The sequence below is a fragment of the Octopus bimaculoides genome, chromosome 1 (assembly GCF_001194135.2).
Source record: "Octopus bimaculoides isolate UCB-OBI-ISO-001 chromosome 1, ASM119413v2, whole genome shotgun sequence".
NCBI lineage: Eukaryota > Metazoa > Mollusca > Cephalopoda > Octopoda > Octopodidae > Octopus > Octopus bimaculoides.
In genome coordinates this window covers 94,337,930-94,354,772 of record NC_068981.1, presented here as the reverse complement: position 1 = coordinate 94,354,772, position 16,843 = coordinate 94,337,930, and the positions used below count along the sequence as shown (strand labels likewise).

Here is a 16,843-nt window from a genome sequence, read left to right as displayed (position 1 = left end):
CAAATTAAACCTGTGCCATGGAGGAATGTAGTGGCGGACAAAAAACAAGACAGGAAAACAAGCGGAAAAGAAAACAAGACAGGAAAACAAACGGAAAAGGCTATACGGCCAGACGTGAAAAATTATGTGTATATGAACGCTGTGAGGCACGAACTTGAAAGTGGGGACGAAGTAAGTTCACGTGTTTGCTCAGCGATAGCCAAGGAAGAAAAGGATTAGTGACCATGCAGGGGTAAGGGAGAGAGAGAGAGAGAGAGAGAGAGAGTGGTAGAGGGAGAAACAAAGGGAGGAAGTAGAAGAATAGGCGAGCATACATATATACATACATGCATATTTGTGTATTAAGTCTATTGGTTTCATGCAGGGTTGAGCACTCATTCTTGTCATTTGACATTTATGTATATCATCATCATCCTCATTGTTTAACGTCCATTTTCCATGCTGGCATGGGTTGGACAGTTCGACTGGGGTCGAACATTGGCAAACTTCTTCTTTTCTGCTTTGCCCTTGGCTATGTATACCTGTCACCCAGCCTCCCTTTTGGTTATCTGGTATGGTTCTCTCTACTCCCACCCTTCTAGGATTTCCAGGCCTGTTTCTTTGCTCTGATGGCTTTGTCTACTGTATTATTCCACCATCATGTTACTCTAGGTCTGGAAGAGACTTTGCACTATCTGCAGACTTGGTCTTTGGCACTCAGTGAGCTGTCTTGTAAGAATTTCATGCTACCTTCTATGTCTGAGGACTGTAACTCCTCTTCCCTCTCATCAAATTTCTTGATGATGATGTCCCTAAATCTCTGACCATGTGAAGGGTTCTTTAGCTTCCAAATCCTTCTCTTCTGGATTGGTCTGCTTCTTGGCATCCTTCTGGTCTCAAGTCGAAAGTCACTAATGACTAGTCTATGCTGGTGGGGTGCATTCCTCACCTGGGAGGGTCTTTGTATTTAAGAGCAACCCACTGTCTGGTGAGGATGAAATCAATCTGGCTAGCAGAGTCACCTGATTGATAGGTTATCAGGTGACTGTCTGGATTCCTGAACTTAGTATTGCAGATTAAAAGGTTACATGCATCACAAAACTCCAGTAGCCTTGTTCCCTCATCATTCCGGGAACCAATACCATGGCCCTCGTGTACACCAGTGGAGATACTGGATTTGCACCCAATATGCCCATTAAAATTGCCAGCTACAAAGATGAGGTCATTGCTACTTGTCTTTGAAGTAGCCTGTAGAAGAGTATCATACAAATGGTCCCTCTGACTATTTGAAAACCCCACTTGGCAGAGATAATTGTAGCTGTGCTGTTCTGCAGGAATAGCCTGAGGTTAAGCACTCAATCGCATACCCTGACAACCTCTATGACCTTATCCACCCATTTCTCCGCAAGGAGTATGCCTACACCCTCTACTCCATCCATGTTACTTTGCCAGAAGACTTTATACCTATGTGCCTTGCCTGTGAGGACCCTAATGATTATGAACTTGTTTAGTCATTTTTTAGTAGACTACATGCATTTTGTTTCATTTTAGACATATTACATTCTTATTTAGTGGGAAGGCATTTATTACATTTACATTTGTTTAAAAAAATAATCTTTTTCTATTAATGATGATAATTGCTAATAGAATATTCAGATATGATTCTTTATCTTTCAGAAATAGAAAACATCATATGTGATTCATCTGATAAAGCTGTTGTCAATATAATTGACTTAGTCCAAAAATCTGGCTTCTTAAAATTGTTTTATAAAGTAAGTAACTGTTTGACCTGACATATTGACATGACAAATTGATAACACACATGCATGCATACCCACATTTTGTTGTATCTCAAGAGGATCATTACACCAGTTATAAACACATGCACTGGTTCAATTTCACTTTGTTATTATTGATTAATTATTTAACTGTTTAACCAACTAACTAATTGATTGTTTGATTAATCATTCAATTAATCAGACAATCAGTTGTTTTTACCAAAGTCCTTTCATCACCATTCATGACCTCTTCAGCCCTAGATGCACAAAAAACAAAGAAAATTTTATCTCTATTCTAAAATGGTGCTAGCACACTGAGCAAAATGCTTAGCAGCATTTCGTCCATCTTTACATTCTGCATTTAAATTTCACTAAGACTGACTTTGCCTTTCATCCTTTCAAGGTCAATAAAATAAGTACCAGTTGAGCACTGGGGTTGATGTAATTGACTTACTCCCTTCCCTGAAATTGCTAGCCTTGTGTCAAAATTTGAAATCAATATTTTACCTAATCAGTAATTGTTTTTTTTTTTTTGTTTTTGCTTTTGCTTTTTAAGGCTCAGTCAATAAATGAAAAGTCAACCATTTTATCCACTCATCAATAATGATTCTTCTGTTATATCTATCATTATTGCCATTGTCATATCTGGCCAAAAGAAAACATCATAACAATGATTCTGAATCTTACACCATTCATCTATTTTTCAATTTTTTTTTCTAGGTGAGATCTATGATGCTTAAAAATGGAAATGAAACTACTGACTGCAACCACCTTTCCAAATTAGCCAGCAGTTTTCCTGAACAATTCTATAAACAAATTCACTCACTGAACTCACCAAGCAAGGCAGTCAAATGTTTACGCAGAAAAATCCCAAAATTCATGCAGTTTATCAGCCACATGGATTTGTAAGTTTTATTTGTAAAATAAACTTTCCATTCACTTCTTTTAAACTATAATATTTCGATTCCCTACAAAATTTTTGAGATCTTTCAATTCTTAAACATTTTTCTCAAATGGTGTCAACATAACATAGCTGTATAACAAAGAAGTTCACTTCTAAACCACAAGGTCTTGGGTTCAGCACCACTGCATGGTACCTTGGGCAAGTGCCTTGTACTATTACTTCAAGCTAACTAATGCCTCTCGTATGAAATTGAAAAATGAAAATTGTATGAAGCCTGTAGTATGCATGTGCATGTGTGTGTGTGTACATGCATGTGCACTGATGTTTAGTTTATTACAAAAGAAATGAAGTGGTGAGCATTACAACCAGTTGCTTTGTGCTTCCAAAGGCCTGTGGGATATAAAAATTCCTTGATTAGAAAACGAGTGATGGTTGAAAACAGGAAAAATCTTTGGCTTGATAATCTTCCTCAAATAACTCTTCATCTCACTATCTCACTTGTGCAAACATGGAAAGAACAGATCTTAAACAAACAAACAAAGTATATATATATATATATATATATATATATATATATATATATATATATATATTTTCATAGTTAACAAGCGACTTGATATACAGTACTTTGCATAATTCCAAGTTGTATCACATATTTTATTGTTTCAGTAGATTATGTGTCTTGCTCAGTGGCACAAGATATTGGCTTTAATATTAAGATTTGAATTAATCCAGTAACTTAACCTACAAAGGTGTTATTCCTCATAAATTTACCGATTTGTACTGCATATAATAATATTTGTTCAGGATTACATGCCTTTCTCATTTGTTAAATATAAGTTATATACCTTTACATTGTTTTTTCTTAATTTCCATTACTATTATATAATTTAATTATTCTTATATTCTACAGGATGCTGACAATAACAGCAGAAATGTTGGATCTTGTACAAGATCCTTTGTTTGAATCTATTGTGAACAACAAACAACTGACCGAGTTTATAGCAGTTATTTTGAACTCTATTTTAGAACAAAGAACAGGTTAGTATTTTTTTTTAAATTTCATTTAAAAAGTATTTGCTTCTGCCATTTAAATGACAAGTTTTTTTAGTGAGGGTAGGGGTTGTGTAGTTCATGCATTATCTTGAATTTCATAGCTTTCTTCAAAGAATTACTCACATTGTGTGTGTAATTATTATTAGCACAAAAGACATTAAACCTTTATTATTTAAGCCAGCCAAATCCAGCCAAAATATTCTATATGCTTTATCTTCAAACCAAATCGATGTCACCTCTCACACTTATCCTTCAATATCATTCAAAACCTAATCAATCATATCATCAAAATCTTGAAGCTACAAATAAATAAGCATTACATTCAATAGTCTGAAAACTAGAGTTAAACTAACTTTAGGATTGGTATTAGCAGTTATATTATACAATTACCAATATATTCTACAATTTATTGCAGCTAGGAGATAAAACTTGTCTACATTATATTCTTGTAACTAACTCTAACTCTTTTAACTCAAAAGAAAGAGTTTTAAATTTAACCCTTTAGCATTCGGATTCCTCTGCCAAATGTAATGCTCATTTAATCATAAATTATTTTATGGTTTCAGTTGTTTGGTGATGTGATTGTTTGTCTTTAGAATGGCATTGTAGAGTAGGTGTGAGAGGCCAAATTCGGCCAGTTTGAACATAAAACAGGTGTGATATTTTGGCCAGAAATTCGTCTGTCTTAACATTCTGAGTTCGTCTGTCTTTACATTCTGAGTTCGTCTGTCTTTACATTCTGAGTTCAAATTCTGCCGAGGTCGACTTTGCCTTTCATCCTTTCAGAGTCGATAAATTAGTTACCAGTAGCGTACTGGGGTCGATCTAATCAACTGGCCCCCTCCCCCAAAATTTCAGGCCTTGTGCCTAGAGTAGAAAAAAATATTTTGGCCGAAAATGGCTGATTTAAATACTAAAGATGTAATGTTGCTTCAGTATTTGTTCATTTAATTCATTTTTAAATTGACCCAGCTTTGTTTGGTGGGGTTAATGTGAATATAATCAGTCTTCATGGATTATTTCAGCACTGATGTAAAAAAATCTTGTCAAACATGATATAACGTTGTTTTGTTTTGTTTTGTCTTTTCCCTGTCAACCTTGTTAATACCTCATCCATCAAATGAATTGCATGAAGTTATGAAAGAAAAGCTATATGTATTTTAAAATAAGATTAGCTAAATTGTTTTATGTAACAGAGATATTGTTCACAAAAACAGGCAAAGAATGTTATGCTGATAAGTTTTAAAATTACTGAACTCTGGTAAAATATTTAGAAAATCTAACCGAAGTGCAGGCATGACAGTGTGATTATGAAGTTTGCTTGAGAACCATGTTTAGGGTTTGCTCACTCAGTGTGGACACTGTTAGCTGGTGTTTTCTACAGTAGCCATGGGTTGACCAATATCTTGATGGAAACTAGAAGAAGCCTGTTATACACCCACACACATATGCATATATGTGTGCGTGTGTGTTTGTGTTTCATAAAATACACAACTGTGTTCAAGTTTTATCTTTTTTAGTTTTCTGTATTTTCTTATTAGTTTTTTCGCAGTTAGTTTGGAACAATAAAGTTCCTAAATTCATAGTCAATATTTCCAGACCTTCACAGTCTCACTTCAAGAAGGAAATACCTTCTTGGCATCTGTCATTTCTTAAATGCTGGTTGAATTCATATAGACTTTCCCAATAAAGGGTTTTTTTACCATTAGAGGTCACATGATGATTTGTTTGTTCTGGTCAAATTTTTTACCATTATGTTTTCATGACAGTAGCCACATGTTAATTTTTTTATGTATGTGTTGTTTGTATGTTTATTTCGGCATTGTCTTGCAATATGAGCATGGCTCTCATGATTAATGCTCTACTCATGTTGCAATACAATACAAATGTGTGAGTCTGGATGCATGTGCATATGTTCTGAGCCCAAGAAAGAGAAAGCATGAATGGAATAAGGAAAAGAGTGCCAGAGAAGAGTTGAAGGAAAGGAGTGAGAAACTGGAGAGGAAAAGGGTAACAATAGCACATACACAGCAACAGGAAGGAAAATAACAATCAGGTGGCAGGGAGAAAACAAGAAATGACAGGTGCTGCTACAGAGAGACAGAATAGAAAAGAATGAAAAACAGAGAAATAACAGGTGTTGTTACAGTTAGAAAGAATAAAAGAAAAAGAAGGATATAGATATATGGAAGTCATCAAAGTAAACAATGGAAATATAAATTAAAATCCTTTCATGTACAACTTTGTTGTTTAACTCCAAGCCAGCTTTTATTGGACATCCATGATCAAAGACTTCCTGGTTGTAATAAACATTTTTTTGTTTTTGTTTTCAGGAATTCTGTCTAGATTGACATCATTAAATATGTCCTTTCTTTTTTTATTAAAATGTTATGTTGTGATTTGAAAGAGATTTGATTGCTGTTTATTGTAGGTCAAGAGTGGAGGTGCAATGGCCCAGTGGTTAGGGCAGCGGACTTGTGGTCATAGGATCGCAGTTTCGATTCTCAGACCGGGCGTTGTGAGTGTTTATTGAGCGAAAACACCTAAAGCTCCACGAGGAGCTTTAGGTGTTTTCGCTCAATAAACTCTTTCACCACAACTTTCTCTCACTCTTTCTTCCTGTTTCTGTTGTGCCTGTAATTCAAAGGGTCAGCCTTGTCACACTATGTCACGCTGAATATCCCCAAAAACTGCGTTAAGTGTATGCGTGTCTGTGGAGTGCTCAGCCACTTGCATGTTAATTTCACGAGCAGGCTGTTCCGTTGATCAGATCAACTGGAACCCTCAACGTCGTAAGCGATGGAGTGCCAACAACAACAACGTAGGTCAAGCACACATATAGAGACTCCTTCGCTGGCTCGACCCAAGCCTTTGTCTTAATAAATTAAACATGAAAAAATTGTTGAGTTCTGATAATTCTGATTGTTTAAATCATATCATCTTATTTTTGCTGTGGTACTAGTTTCAACTGATTGTTTTCTACATGTGATTATGTTGACCCTCAGATAACAAGCAAAGAAGTAATTTACCTGATTTCTATATATTTTCCAACTGAAACAGCTCCCTGATAACAAAACAAATGAAACAAATGATAAAAAAATGAAAGATAAAAAGGATAGAAAAAAAGATGCAAGAAATCAATTGACATATTTAAGATAAGATAATTAAAACCAAAAAGCAATATACAAGCACAACCATGGCTGTGTGGTAAGAAGCTTGCTTCCCAAATATATGATTCCAGGTTCAGTCCTACTGCATGGTACCTTGGGCAAGTGTCTTCTACTATAGCCTCAGGCCAACCTGTGTGTGAATTTGGTTGACAGAAACTAAAAGAAGTCCATCGTATGTGTGTGTGTGTGTGTTTGTCCTGAACCACTGCTTGATGACCAGAGTTTGTGTGTTTATCTCCCCGTATCTTAACAGTTTGGCAAAAGAGATCAATAGAATAAGTACCAGGCTTAAAAAAAATACTGGGGTCAATTAATTCAACTAAAAGTTCTTCCAGGTGGTACCCCAGCAAAGCCACAGTCTAATGACTGAAACAAGTAAGATAAAATGAAAAAATAAATTTTCCAACTTAAACAGGGTCCCTGATAACAAAACAAATATAGAGCAAGCATTTGATAAAAATAAATGAAAAATAAAAAGAATAAAAAAACATAAAAGAAATCAATTGACATATTTAAGATAAGATAATTAAAACCAAAACGCAATATATGTAATTACTGAGATTTTGATTAATATTTGATTCAGTATATTTACCCTTGGAGGCGTGTGGCTCAGTGGTTAGAGTGTTGGGCTCACAATCATGAGTTTGATTCCCAGACTGGGCTGTGTGTTGTGTTCTTGAGCAAGACACTTTATTTCATGTTGCTCAAGTTCACTCAGCTGTAGAAATGTGTTGCAACATTACAGATGCCAAATTATATAGATCTTTGCCTTTCCCTTGGATAACATATGTGGCATGGAGTGGGGAGGCTGGTATGCATGGGTGTCTACTGGTCTTCCATAAACAAATCTGGCAGAACTTGTACCTCAGAGGGAAACTTTCTAGGTGCAATCCTATGGCCATTCATGACCAAATACAGTCTTTACCTTTTACTTTATATTTACCAATGGAAGTAAAGCTATGCTTGTGATAAAGTTATTCTATATCAGTTACAATTGGCTAAGTTATATAGCATATAAAAAGCATTGGCAGGACCGTGTGGTTAAGAAAGTTGCTTCACAATCACACAATTTTGGTTACTGTTCTATCATGCAGCATGCTGGACAAGTGTCATGTACTTTAGCACTACCAAAGCCTAGTGAAAGAATTTAGTTGAAGGAAATTGTACAGAAGCTGTGTGTGTGTGTATGTATGTGTGTGTGTGTGAATGCACACACGTGTATCATCATCAACATCCTCTAACGAGCATGGGCTGGACGATTTGCCCAGAGCTGGCGAGCAGAAGAGCTGCAACAGGTTCCAGTCTGATTTGGCTTGGTTTCTACAGTTGGATTCCCTTCCTAATGCCAACCACTTTACAGAGTGCGCTGTGTACTTTACATAACACCAACATATATATATAGGTGCTTTTGGCTTTTGTGCTCATGATTGCTTCTCAGGAGTAAAAGAATGTCCATGTATTAATTGGAGTGTAAGCCTACCTGATGTGTCAAAAAAGTAATTGCCTTATTCACTTATTGTTAATATGAAATATTTCTTTTTCTTTTTAATGCAGTTATTGTCAAGCTGTCCCAACTATTCATAGACCCTAAACAAGCTGAAATGTATCTAATGAACCAAACAACCCTTTCTCCTGATATTATCAAGACCCTCTTTGATTCTAGAATTAATATGAAGCTGGTAAGTTCTTTCACACTTTTTATAATAGTTTGTAAATTAGGTAACTTATATAAAATTATAACAGTTTAAATCAAAAGTGTGGAGAAAGCAATATACCAAAATAAAGGTTTGAGTATTATAGGTTGCACATATCAATGTATGTGTATATGTGTGTATATGCATACATTACTCCAAAACTCTTATTATAACTGGTTCCAGTATGGAAGACATGTCAGCTATTCAAAACAAAGACTATTAACTTCATTTAAGCATTTATTATTTATTATTTGGTGTTAAATTTTTCTTCACATGAACTACAACCTGGCCATTGACAAGCTTACTCTAAGGCTTATGCAATGAAACTTTTGACACCAAATAATGAATAATAAATGTTCAGCAAATAATAAATGTTTCGTCCATGATGCAATCACTTTAGTTTCAACACACAGTATCAGATCAAATTGTTTTCCAAACAAATCTTCCTCTGAAATTTTATTACAGAGAATAACCTGTACAAATCTTGTGGGGATTTTGAGTGGGGACTATTGCTGCTGCCACCTACAGTTGCTTCCAGAGGAAGAGAGTTTACTGAGAGATAGGAGAGAGGGTGAATATTCCCTTTAAGGGGGGGGAACTGTTTCAGGGCTTATAATTTTATTATTGCTGTTGTTGTTGTTCTTCTAATTATTATTCTTGTTCTTCTTGTTCTTCTTCTTCTTCTTTTTCTTCTTCTTCTTCTTCTGGGGTCGATGTAATTTACTATCCCCCTCTCACAAAATCTCAGGCCTTGTGCTTATAGTAGAAAGGATTATTATTATTATTATTATTATTATTATTATTATTACTATCATTATCTCTTTATTGCAAGTTTTCTTGGAGCTCCTGGAGTCTTGCATGCATAGCAGGCTTACTACCTGTAGCCTACAGTATCATGCTATTCACTCTTTTCGGCTACTTACCTGATTATTCTGTTCATGTCAAGAAGGCAAACCTTTTGTAACAGTTCTACTGGACACTCTATTCCAATTTCCTTTATATTCCTCTCAATGCCTTCTGATACTGTTCTCAAGGATCCAACAATAATTGGCACTATCTTCACCTTCTTCATTTTCCATAGCCAGGCTATTTCATACTTAAGAGGGTTGTATCTGTCTATCTTTTCACCTTCCTTCTTGACTATTCGTGGTTCAAAGGGGCATGCAACATCAACTATATAGCATATGTGGTGCACCTTGTCCACCACCACTAGATCTGGTCTGTCATGCTCTAGCACCTGATCTGTCTGGATTGGGAAATCCCAGAGAATTTTGCTAATCTCCGACTCCACCACTCTCTGTGGTTTGTGATCATACCACATCTTGCCTCTCTCTAGCCCCCACTTTTCATACAGTTTTCAGTGGAGCACTTTCGCTACCTAATCTTGTTGCCACACTTTGTAGTGGTTTTGGGCAAGTCTAAGGCATTCATTCATGATATGGGCAATTGTTTCATCCACTCTATTGCCAATGTGGCACAGCAGAGACACTTAGTCATTCCTAAGGTTGATCCTCCAGCCTGTGGCCAAAGCCTGGTCTTGCGCTGCTAGCATAGTGCTCTCGGTCTCTTTTGCCAGGGTTCCTTTCATCAGCCAATCCCACCTATTTTTCTAGCAACTTCTGTTGCAGCTACATGGAATTGATTATGTAGTCCCTTCTTGCATAATTCTTCTTCGTGTCCTTTTTGTACTTCTTCCTTTGTTTTCCCTTTTTTTCTCTGCTCTCAATACTCCCTCATTCCTAACTGTCATTAGCAAGGTTTCTTTACTTTGGGTGAGGTATCTCATTAAGTTCTCAAGTTTGATATGCATGCAGTCTTCCACACTTATCAGTCCCCTTCCTCCATTTGCTCTCTTCATGTATAGGCAGTCAGTATCTGCACATGGATGATGGGCTCCATGCATCATTAGGAGCTTTCTTGACTTCCTGCCCATCTCCTTTAGCTCCTTCTCTGTCCACTTCAGGATTCCAGCACCATACTAAACTGCTGCAACTGCGCATGAGTTTATTGCTAAAATTATGTTCTGCCATTCAGCTTTGAAGCCAGTATTTTTCTCACTTGCTGCAGATACTCTCTTTTTGTCTTTTCCTTCATGTCATGGAGTTTGATTCCATTATCATTATTATTGAGGAGGCGGAAGGGGTAGTTGTAGTAGTATATTGAATATGTATTCTATTGGAAATTAATTCATCTCAAAAAATCGTTTTCAGATTGAGTTGATGCAGAAATCTCCACAAGACGTGCAGGATTTGATTTGTACACATCGCAATTTATCTTTCTACATCGATTGGCCTGACAGTAAGGTATCTTTGGAGAATGTAACTGAGATCCTATGTAAGAATTTGACAACAACAATATCTGGACTTAGTGTTTACTTAGATTTTGTGACAATTGCTAAAGAGGTGAGTTTATTTTCTTTTTTCTATTAATTCCCTAACTACTAATTTATTAACATAATTTATTAAATATTACATAATTTATTAACTACAACGATCACAATTACTCAGTTGAACATGAGTTAATAATTAAATTTATTGCTAAGGTGGCAAACTGGCAAAATCATCACTGCACTGAGTAAAATGCTTAGCAGCATTTCATCCGTTTTTATGTTCTGAGTTCAAATTCCACCAAGGTCAACTTTGTCTTTCATTTTTTCAAGGTTGATAAAATAAGTACCAATTGAGCAGTGGGATCAGTGTAACCAGGCAAGCTGGTTACCTTTCCCTGCAAATGCTAGCCTTGTGCCAAAATTTGAAACCAATATTACTTGATACTAAAGAAGGCAAGAAGCTGGCTGAATCATTAGCAAGTCAGGCAAAATGCTTAGCAGCATTTCATCCATCTTTATGTTCTGAGTTCAAATTCCTCTGAGGCTGATTTTGCCTTTCATCCTTTTGGGGTTGATAAAATAAATACCAGTTGAGCATTGGGTTTGATGTAATCAACTCACAGCCTCCCCTAGAATTGCTCGCCTTGCGCCAAAATTTTAAACCAATATTAAATTCATTGCTATCTTTATGGGATTTCTTATAACAGAAAAAGATGTTAACTGGTAAATATCTCATTTCATAAAGAATCCCATACTTAGGGGCAGGATGGGCAATGATAGTGGTAGCTGTTGTTGTTTGTGTATTAGGAACTTAACAGGATTAATATGCAACCTATTATAAGAAGTAGGCCCTAGATCCAAATATTTAGGCCAACTGAGACAAAGGAAGACAAAATATGGCCAATCCTTAGAATGGTGAGTTGTGCTATACTTAACTTTGATATCAGTTTACAATCACATTCCCTTTTGTTACCATATTACTGTTGAAACATAGTATGTGTGATTCAATTAATTTTATAAATAATGAAGAATTCAATGAAATGATTTGATTATCATTAAGTTGATGCTTGAAACATAAACAAACATAAAGTGTTTGATGGAAGGTTTTAATTTAGATAACTTTAAAATTTTATATGATAGAACTAGGGCTGTCTTAGGTTGATTGGTGTCTGTAACAGAATAAGAAATCTTATAAATCTCTTTTTTATAGTTATCCCTTCTGAACCAAACATTCCGTATTGAATTACCATGGCTCATGAATGTCTCTCAAGAAATGGCAGATCTTCTTGAAAATGTCCACAGACTTCTAGCACTGGAAGACTTCCTTTCATCCTTTGACTTCAATCAGTTATCAAGATTGATTCCAAATATCCAACAATTAGTTATTGATCAAGTTCCCCAAAAGATTGTTTCATCGTAAGTATTCTGACATATTTTACACCTTTACTTCTTTCATTCTCACTTTTCATTTATATAAACTCAGTTCATCTCAGTAGATATGCACACCTTGAAGGAACTAAGACAACAAGAATATTTTTAAATGAGCAGTGTCATTCAATAGCATGAGAACACACATTACATAGCTTAAAAAAAGGAAACATGCCCATACAATTACATTCCCAAAGGCATTAACAATATAAAATTGAAATATTATGACATTCTACAACAGGCATGGGGAAACTGCAGCCCATGGGCTACAGGACTTTCTGAATGGCACACCTAACAAGAAAAATTGCCTCAATTTGCTTTTTCTTTTTTTAGGTAATTCAACCTGTGATGAAGTATTGCTATTGAAGGGCCACTTCTCAAATAAGGTTACCTATGCCTGTTCTACAAATCCTATGTTCTCCAATCTGTACAAGTCTCAAATCTCAAATGAGGCCCCCACATTTATTAATGGCCAGATCACAAAGTCTAAGTTTCCTTTCTCTAGATAACTGACAACCCAATAAATAGCACAAATCCATCTTACACTCAACTACTCTTCATGCATACAGGATGGTGCTTCCAGTAAGCACACACACATACGCATGTTCTCATTTGGAGTCATAATGAAACCAAGATGTCCACCTAATTTGAAAATGTAGGCAGAAGAAAATTATGAAACAAACACTGGTATACAGCTTGTATTAATGGTTTATCTTTTCCTTGTTTCAGTCATTAGACTGTGGCCATGATGGGATGCCATCTGGAAGAATTTTTAGCCAAATGAAACAACCCCAGTGCTTATTATTTTAAGCCTTGTACTTATTCCATTGGTTTCTTTTGCTGAAATGCTAGGTTACAGGAAGATAAACACACCAGCACTGGTTATCAAGTGGTGGTGTGAGACACAGACACACACACACATACAACAGGCTTCTTTCTGTTTCTGTCCACCAAATCCACTCACAAGGCTTTGGTCAGCCTGAGACTAAAGTAGAAGACACTTGCCTAAGGTGCCACATAGTGACACTGAACCCAGAACCATGTGGTTGGGAACCAAGCTTCTTACCACACAGCCATGCCTAGAGTATTTTAATACTTTTTATAAATATCCACTCTATAAATTCAGTATTGCATTATTTGAGGTTACAACCAGCTAAATAAAGAGGTACTAGCAACCTAGTTAAAAGGCAACATTCATATCTATCACTAGTTTAGAATATGTAAATCATAATGTTCCAGTCTATTTAACTGTAAATAAGTAGCATAAAGTGATGCAATTTAGTGTTATTAACAAAAAAAAACTTTTCTTGTCACCCAACTATATGATCTCAGATTCTGTCCCACTGCATGATAAGTAACTTCTACTATAGCTCTGAACCAACTAGACTGTTAGGAGTGGATTTGGTGGATGGTAACTGAAAGTAGTCCATTGCATATATACAGTATGTATGTATGTATGTATGTATGTATGTATGTATGTATGTATGTATGTATCTATGTATGTGTGTATGTATGTGTATACGTATGTGTATATGTATGTGTGTATGTATGTATGTATGTATGTATGTATGTACATGTGTGTATTGTTGTTTCCTGGCCTTGACATCATGTGATTGTCATAAACAAATGTCACTGTCAAACTCCTATCTTGTTCAGGACATTGACCTCCTGGAAATTATTCAGAGACATGCAACCAAGTGAATACCCTCCATTAGGCATCTACCATACTCTGAATGCTTTACTTTCCTGAGCATATATTCATTGAGCTCCAACGTCTGGCAACTGGCTTAGTAAACACCCACAAAATTATTAAGCATTATGCCAACAACCACCTTGAACACCTTTTTGAGCTCCATGTGTTTCACGCACATGGGCTTGCCTACAAAGTCAGAAAACAGCATAGCTCCCATGAATTTCAGAAACATTTTTTCACTCTCAGAGTTGCTGAAACATGGAACAAACTCACTGCATCAGTTGTTAGTTGCCGAAACATTGTATCCTTTAAAACCTCCATGCTTCCTGAAATTCACCAACACTACACCTGATATCCACCCCCTCCATACTCATGTACACATGTATATCATGACTCATACACTGTTCACTTTCCTGACTTTTGTACATAATTCTATGTACTGTACAATTACCTTTGATGAGTTGTAGTGCACCTGAGCACTATACACAATAATTTCGTTATTATTATCAATGGTGTCTGGAATTTCTTATCTTCCATGAAATCATATCTGCTCATGGGGAAAATTATCTTATCTGAAACGGTGAGGGTTAGAAACAGGAAAGGCAGCTGGCTGTATAAAATCTGCCTCAACAAATTCTATCTGATTTATGTCAGCAGAGAAAACAGGACATTAATGATGATGATGATGAAGATAACAACGATGACAACAATGACAATGACAACAATTATGATGTATATTTGAGAGTCAAGATAAGTGATTCTCAACCAGGGTCAATATAGCCCTTGGGGGTCCATATAAGATTTTGTTGTTAAAATTCATGAGCAATAAACTGTTAATATTTCTACAATACACAACATGTTTAAACATTTTTTATACAGTTTCTAATAACATTTAATCATAAAAGTATAGTTGGAGGTTTAAGACATTGAATGACTATGAGAGTCCCCACTTCCTGAATAAAATAGGAATCAAAGGGGTCCTTAGGCAAAAAATAGATGAGAATCACTGCTCAAGATGTTAGAACATTATCTTAAAGGCAAAGAAGTTTGAAGATTAAACAGATAATGTCATGTTATCTTATAACAGTTTTATGCAACACCAAGTTTTGAAATAAAGATCTGAGAGGACGAAATGCATAAAAGATCAACATTCTAATCAAACACCATGAGATTGTCCAAAATAAATGATGTAATAGACAATATTGTAAGGAGAGGGGGATCTTCACAAAGTTCATGTTAACAAATTACAATCTAATATCAATTCCAAACAAAATACATGTGTAAGAAAAAGTTTACATCCTTCATTATATTTAATAATAAATATTGTGATTTTCATTTTCTTTTTAAAATTTTTCTCATTTGAAGCATTCTTCATATCCTTGATGATTTCAAGCGTGTCCAAAACACTTCCTTTTCACAAGAATTCATTGATGATATAGAGATTACAATGAAAGGCATTCTTGGTTTGGAAGCTGTTGACAGAATCATGGCACTTAGTGGTAAGTATTTATATTTGTTAATCTTTATCTTTAAATTCTACTGATTAAACATTAATAAGTTCTCTTGACTCAAGTAGGTAGACAAATAAAAACTACTTCATAAATGACTTGTTTAATTTCTTCATGGTAATAGAAATAAAATTGTCTTAAAAAGCAGTCACCTTCAACTTGCTTTCAAAAGGCAAATAATATATCTAAAACAAGTGCACTAGAGGATTATAAAACAATAATTTAAAGTAGCTCTTGTTGTTTACATTATTTTCTCAATAAATGCAAGAAAGGATTTCAAATTATATTCCCTCTTGATTACATTGTCTGAATTCTATTATTTCAATTTCAAAATGTTCTATCTTTTGAAGAAATTCTTCAATAACATTAAAAATAATCCTTAATATTTGTAGCTGTATTCCGAAACTTCTTGAAATCACCGGATGTTGTACGAAACTATTTGATGAATAACTTAAACTTACCACATGAAATCTCAGATGCACTGATTAATTCCACAGTTTCTCTGGCTCAGGTTAGTTCTTCTTTAGACTACCATTATTGGATATGATTTTCAGCTGTTGGCTATTTGCTTTTCCCTTCAGAAATTCTCCAATATTTAAATCTTAGATATTGGTACAAGGCCAGCAGGTTCAGGGGCAGGGATAAGTTGATTATATCAGCTCCAGTGCTCAACAACTACTTATTTTATCAACCCCGAAATGATGAAAGGCAAAATCAACCTCAGCAGAATTTGATCTCAGAATGTATTTAATCCTTAAATATTGATAACTTTATATTACTGAAGTGTTTTAATTTTTTTCAAACTACTTTTGTTCTTTTAATGAAGAAGATGTAAGAATTTAAAAGTGACTAAATTTCATTGGACATTGAAAAAAATTGGTCAAATTTTACTTTCATTTTTAATTCTAAATAAGTTAAGATTGAATGAAGAAAAATGTTGGATTGAAACAAGCTGAAAAAATAAGTATATATATATATATAAGGAAAGATTTGCCAATGTTCTGCGCCGTGAGGACCAAAGACTCGAGGTATTTCGTGTTGCAAGACAGTGTAGGAGAGAGAATAGTGATGTTGTAGGAGAGAAATGTGTTCGCATGGATGATGGTACGCTTGCATTAAATGAGGATGCAAAGAAAGAGGTCTGGAGATGCCACTACGATAGATTGCTTAATAAAGAGAATGAATGGGAGAAAGAGAGCCTGCCGTATGTCGACCCAATAGAGGGACCAGCTATCCGAGTTGATAGTACCAGGGTAGATAAAGCAATTAAGAGTATGAAGACCGGGAAAGCCCCCGGCCCATCA

The 16,843-nt window shown here is 35.4% G+C and overlaps 1 protein-coding gene across 1 annotated transcript in view; it reads left to right on the top strand.

Annotated features, from left to right (window-relative positions):
- Window positions 1-16,843, top strand: part of LOC106873159 (uncharacterized) — a 161,723-nt gene that overhangs the window by 81,757 nt on the left and 63,123 nt on the right. The window contains exons 49-56 of the mRNA XM_014920386.2: window positions 1,657-1,751; window positions 2,478-2,662; window positions 3,575-3,702; window positions 8,442-8,566; window positions 10,792-10,983; window positions 12,121-12,326; window positions 15,397-15,530; window positions 15,932-16,050. Of these exons, the coding sequence (XP_014775872.1) occupies window positions 1,657-1,751; window positions 2,478-2,662; window positions 3,575-3,702; window positions 8,442-8,566; window positions 10,792-10,983; window positions 12,121-12,326; window positions 15,397-15,530; window positions 15,932-16,050 (1,184 nt within the window). The remainder of the gene's footprint in view (window positions 1-1,656; window positions 1,752-2,477; window positions 2,663-3,574; window positions 3,703-8,441; window positions 8,567-10,791; window positions 10,984-12,120; window positions 12,327-15,396; window positions 15,531-15,931; window positions 16,051-16,843) is intronic.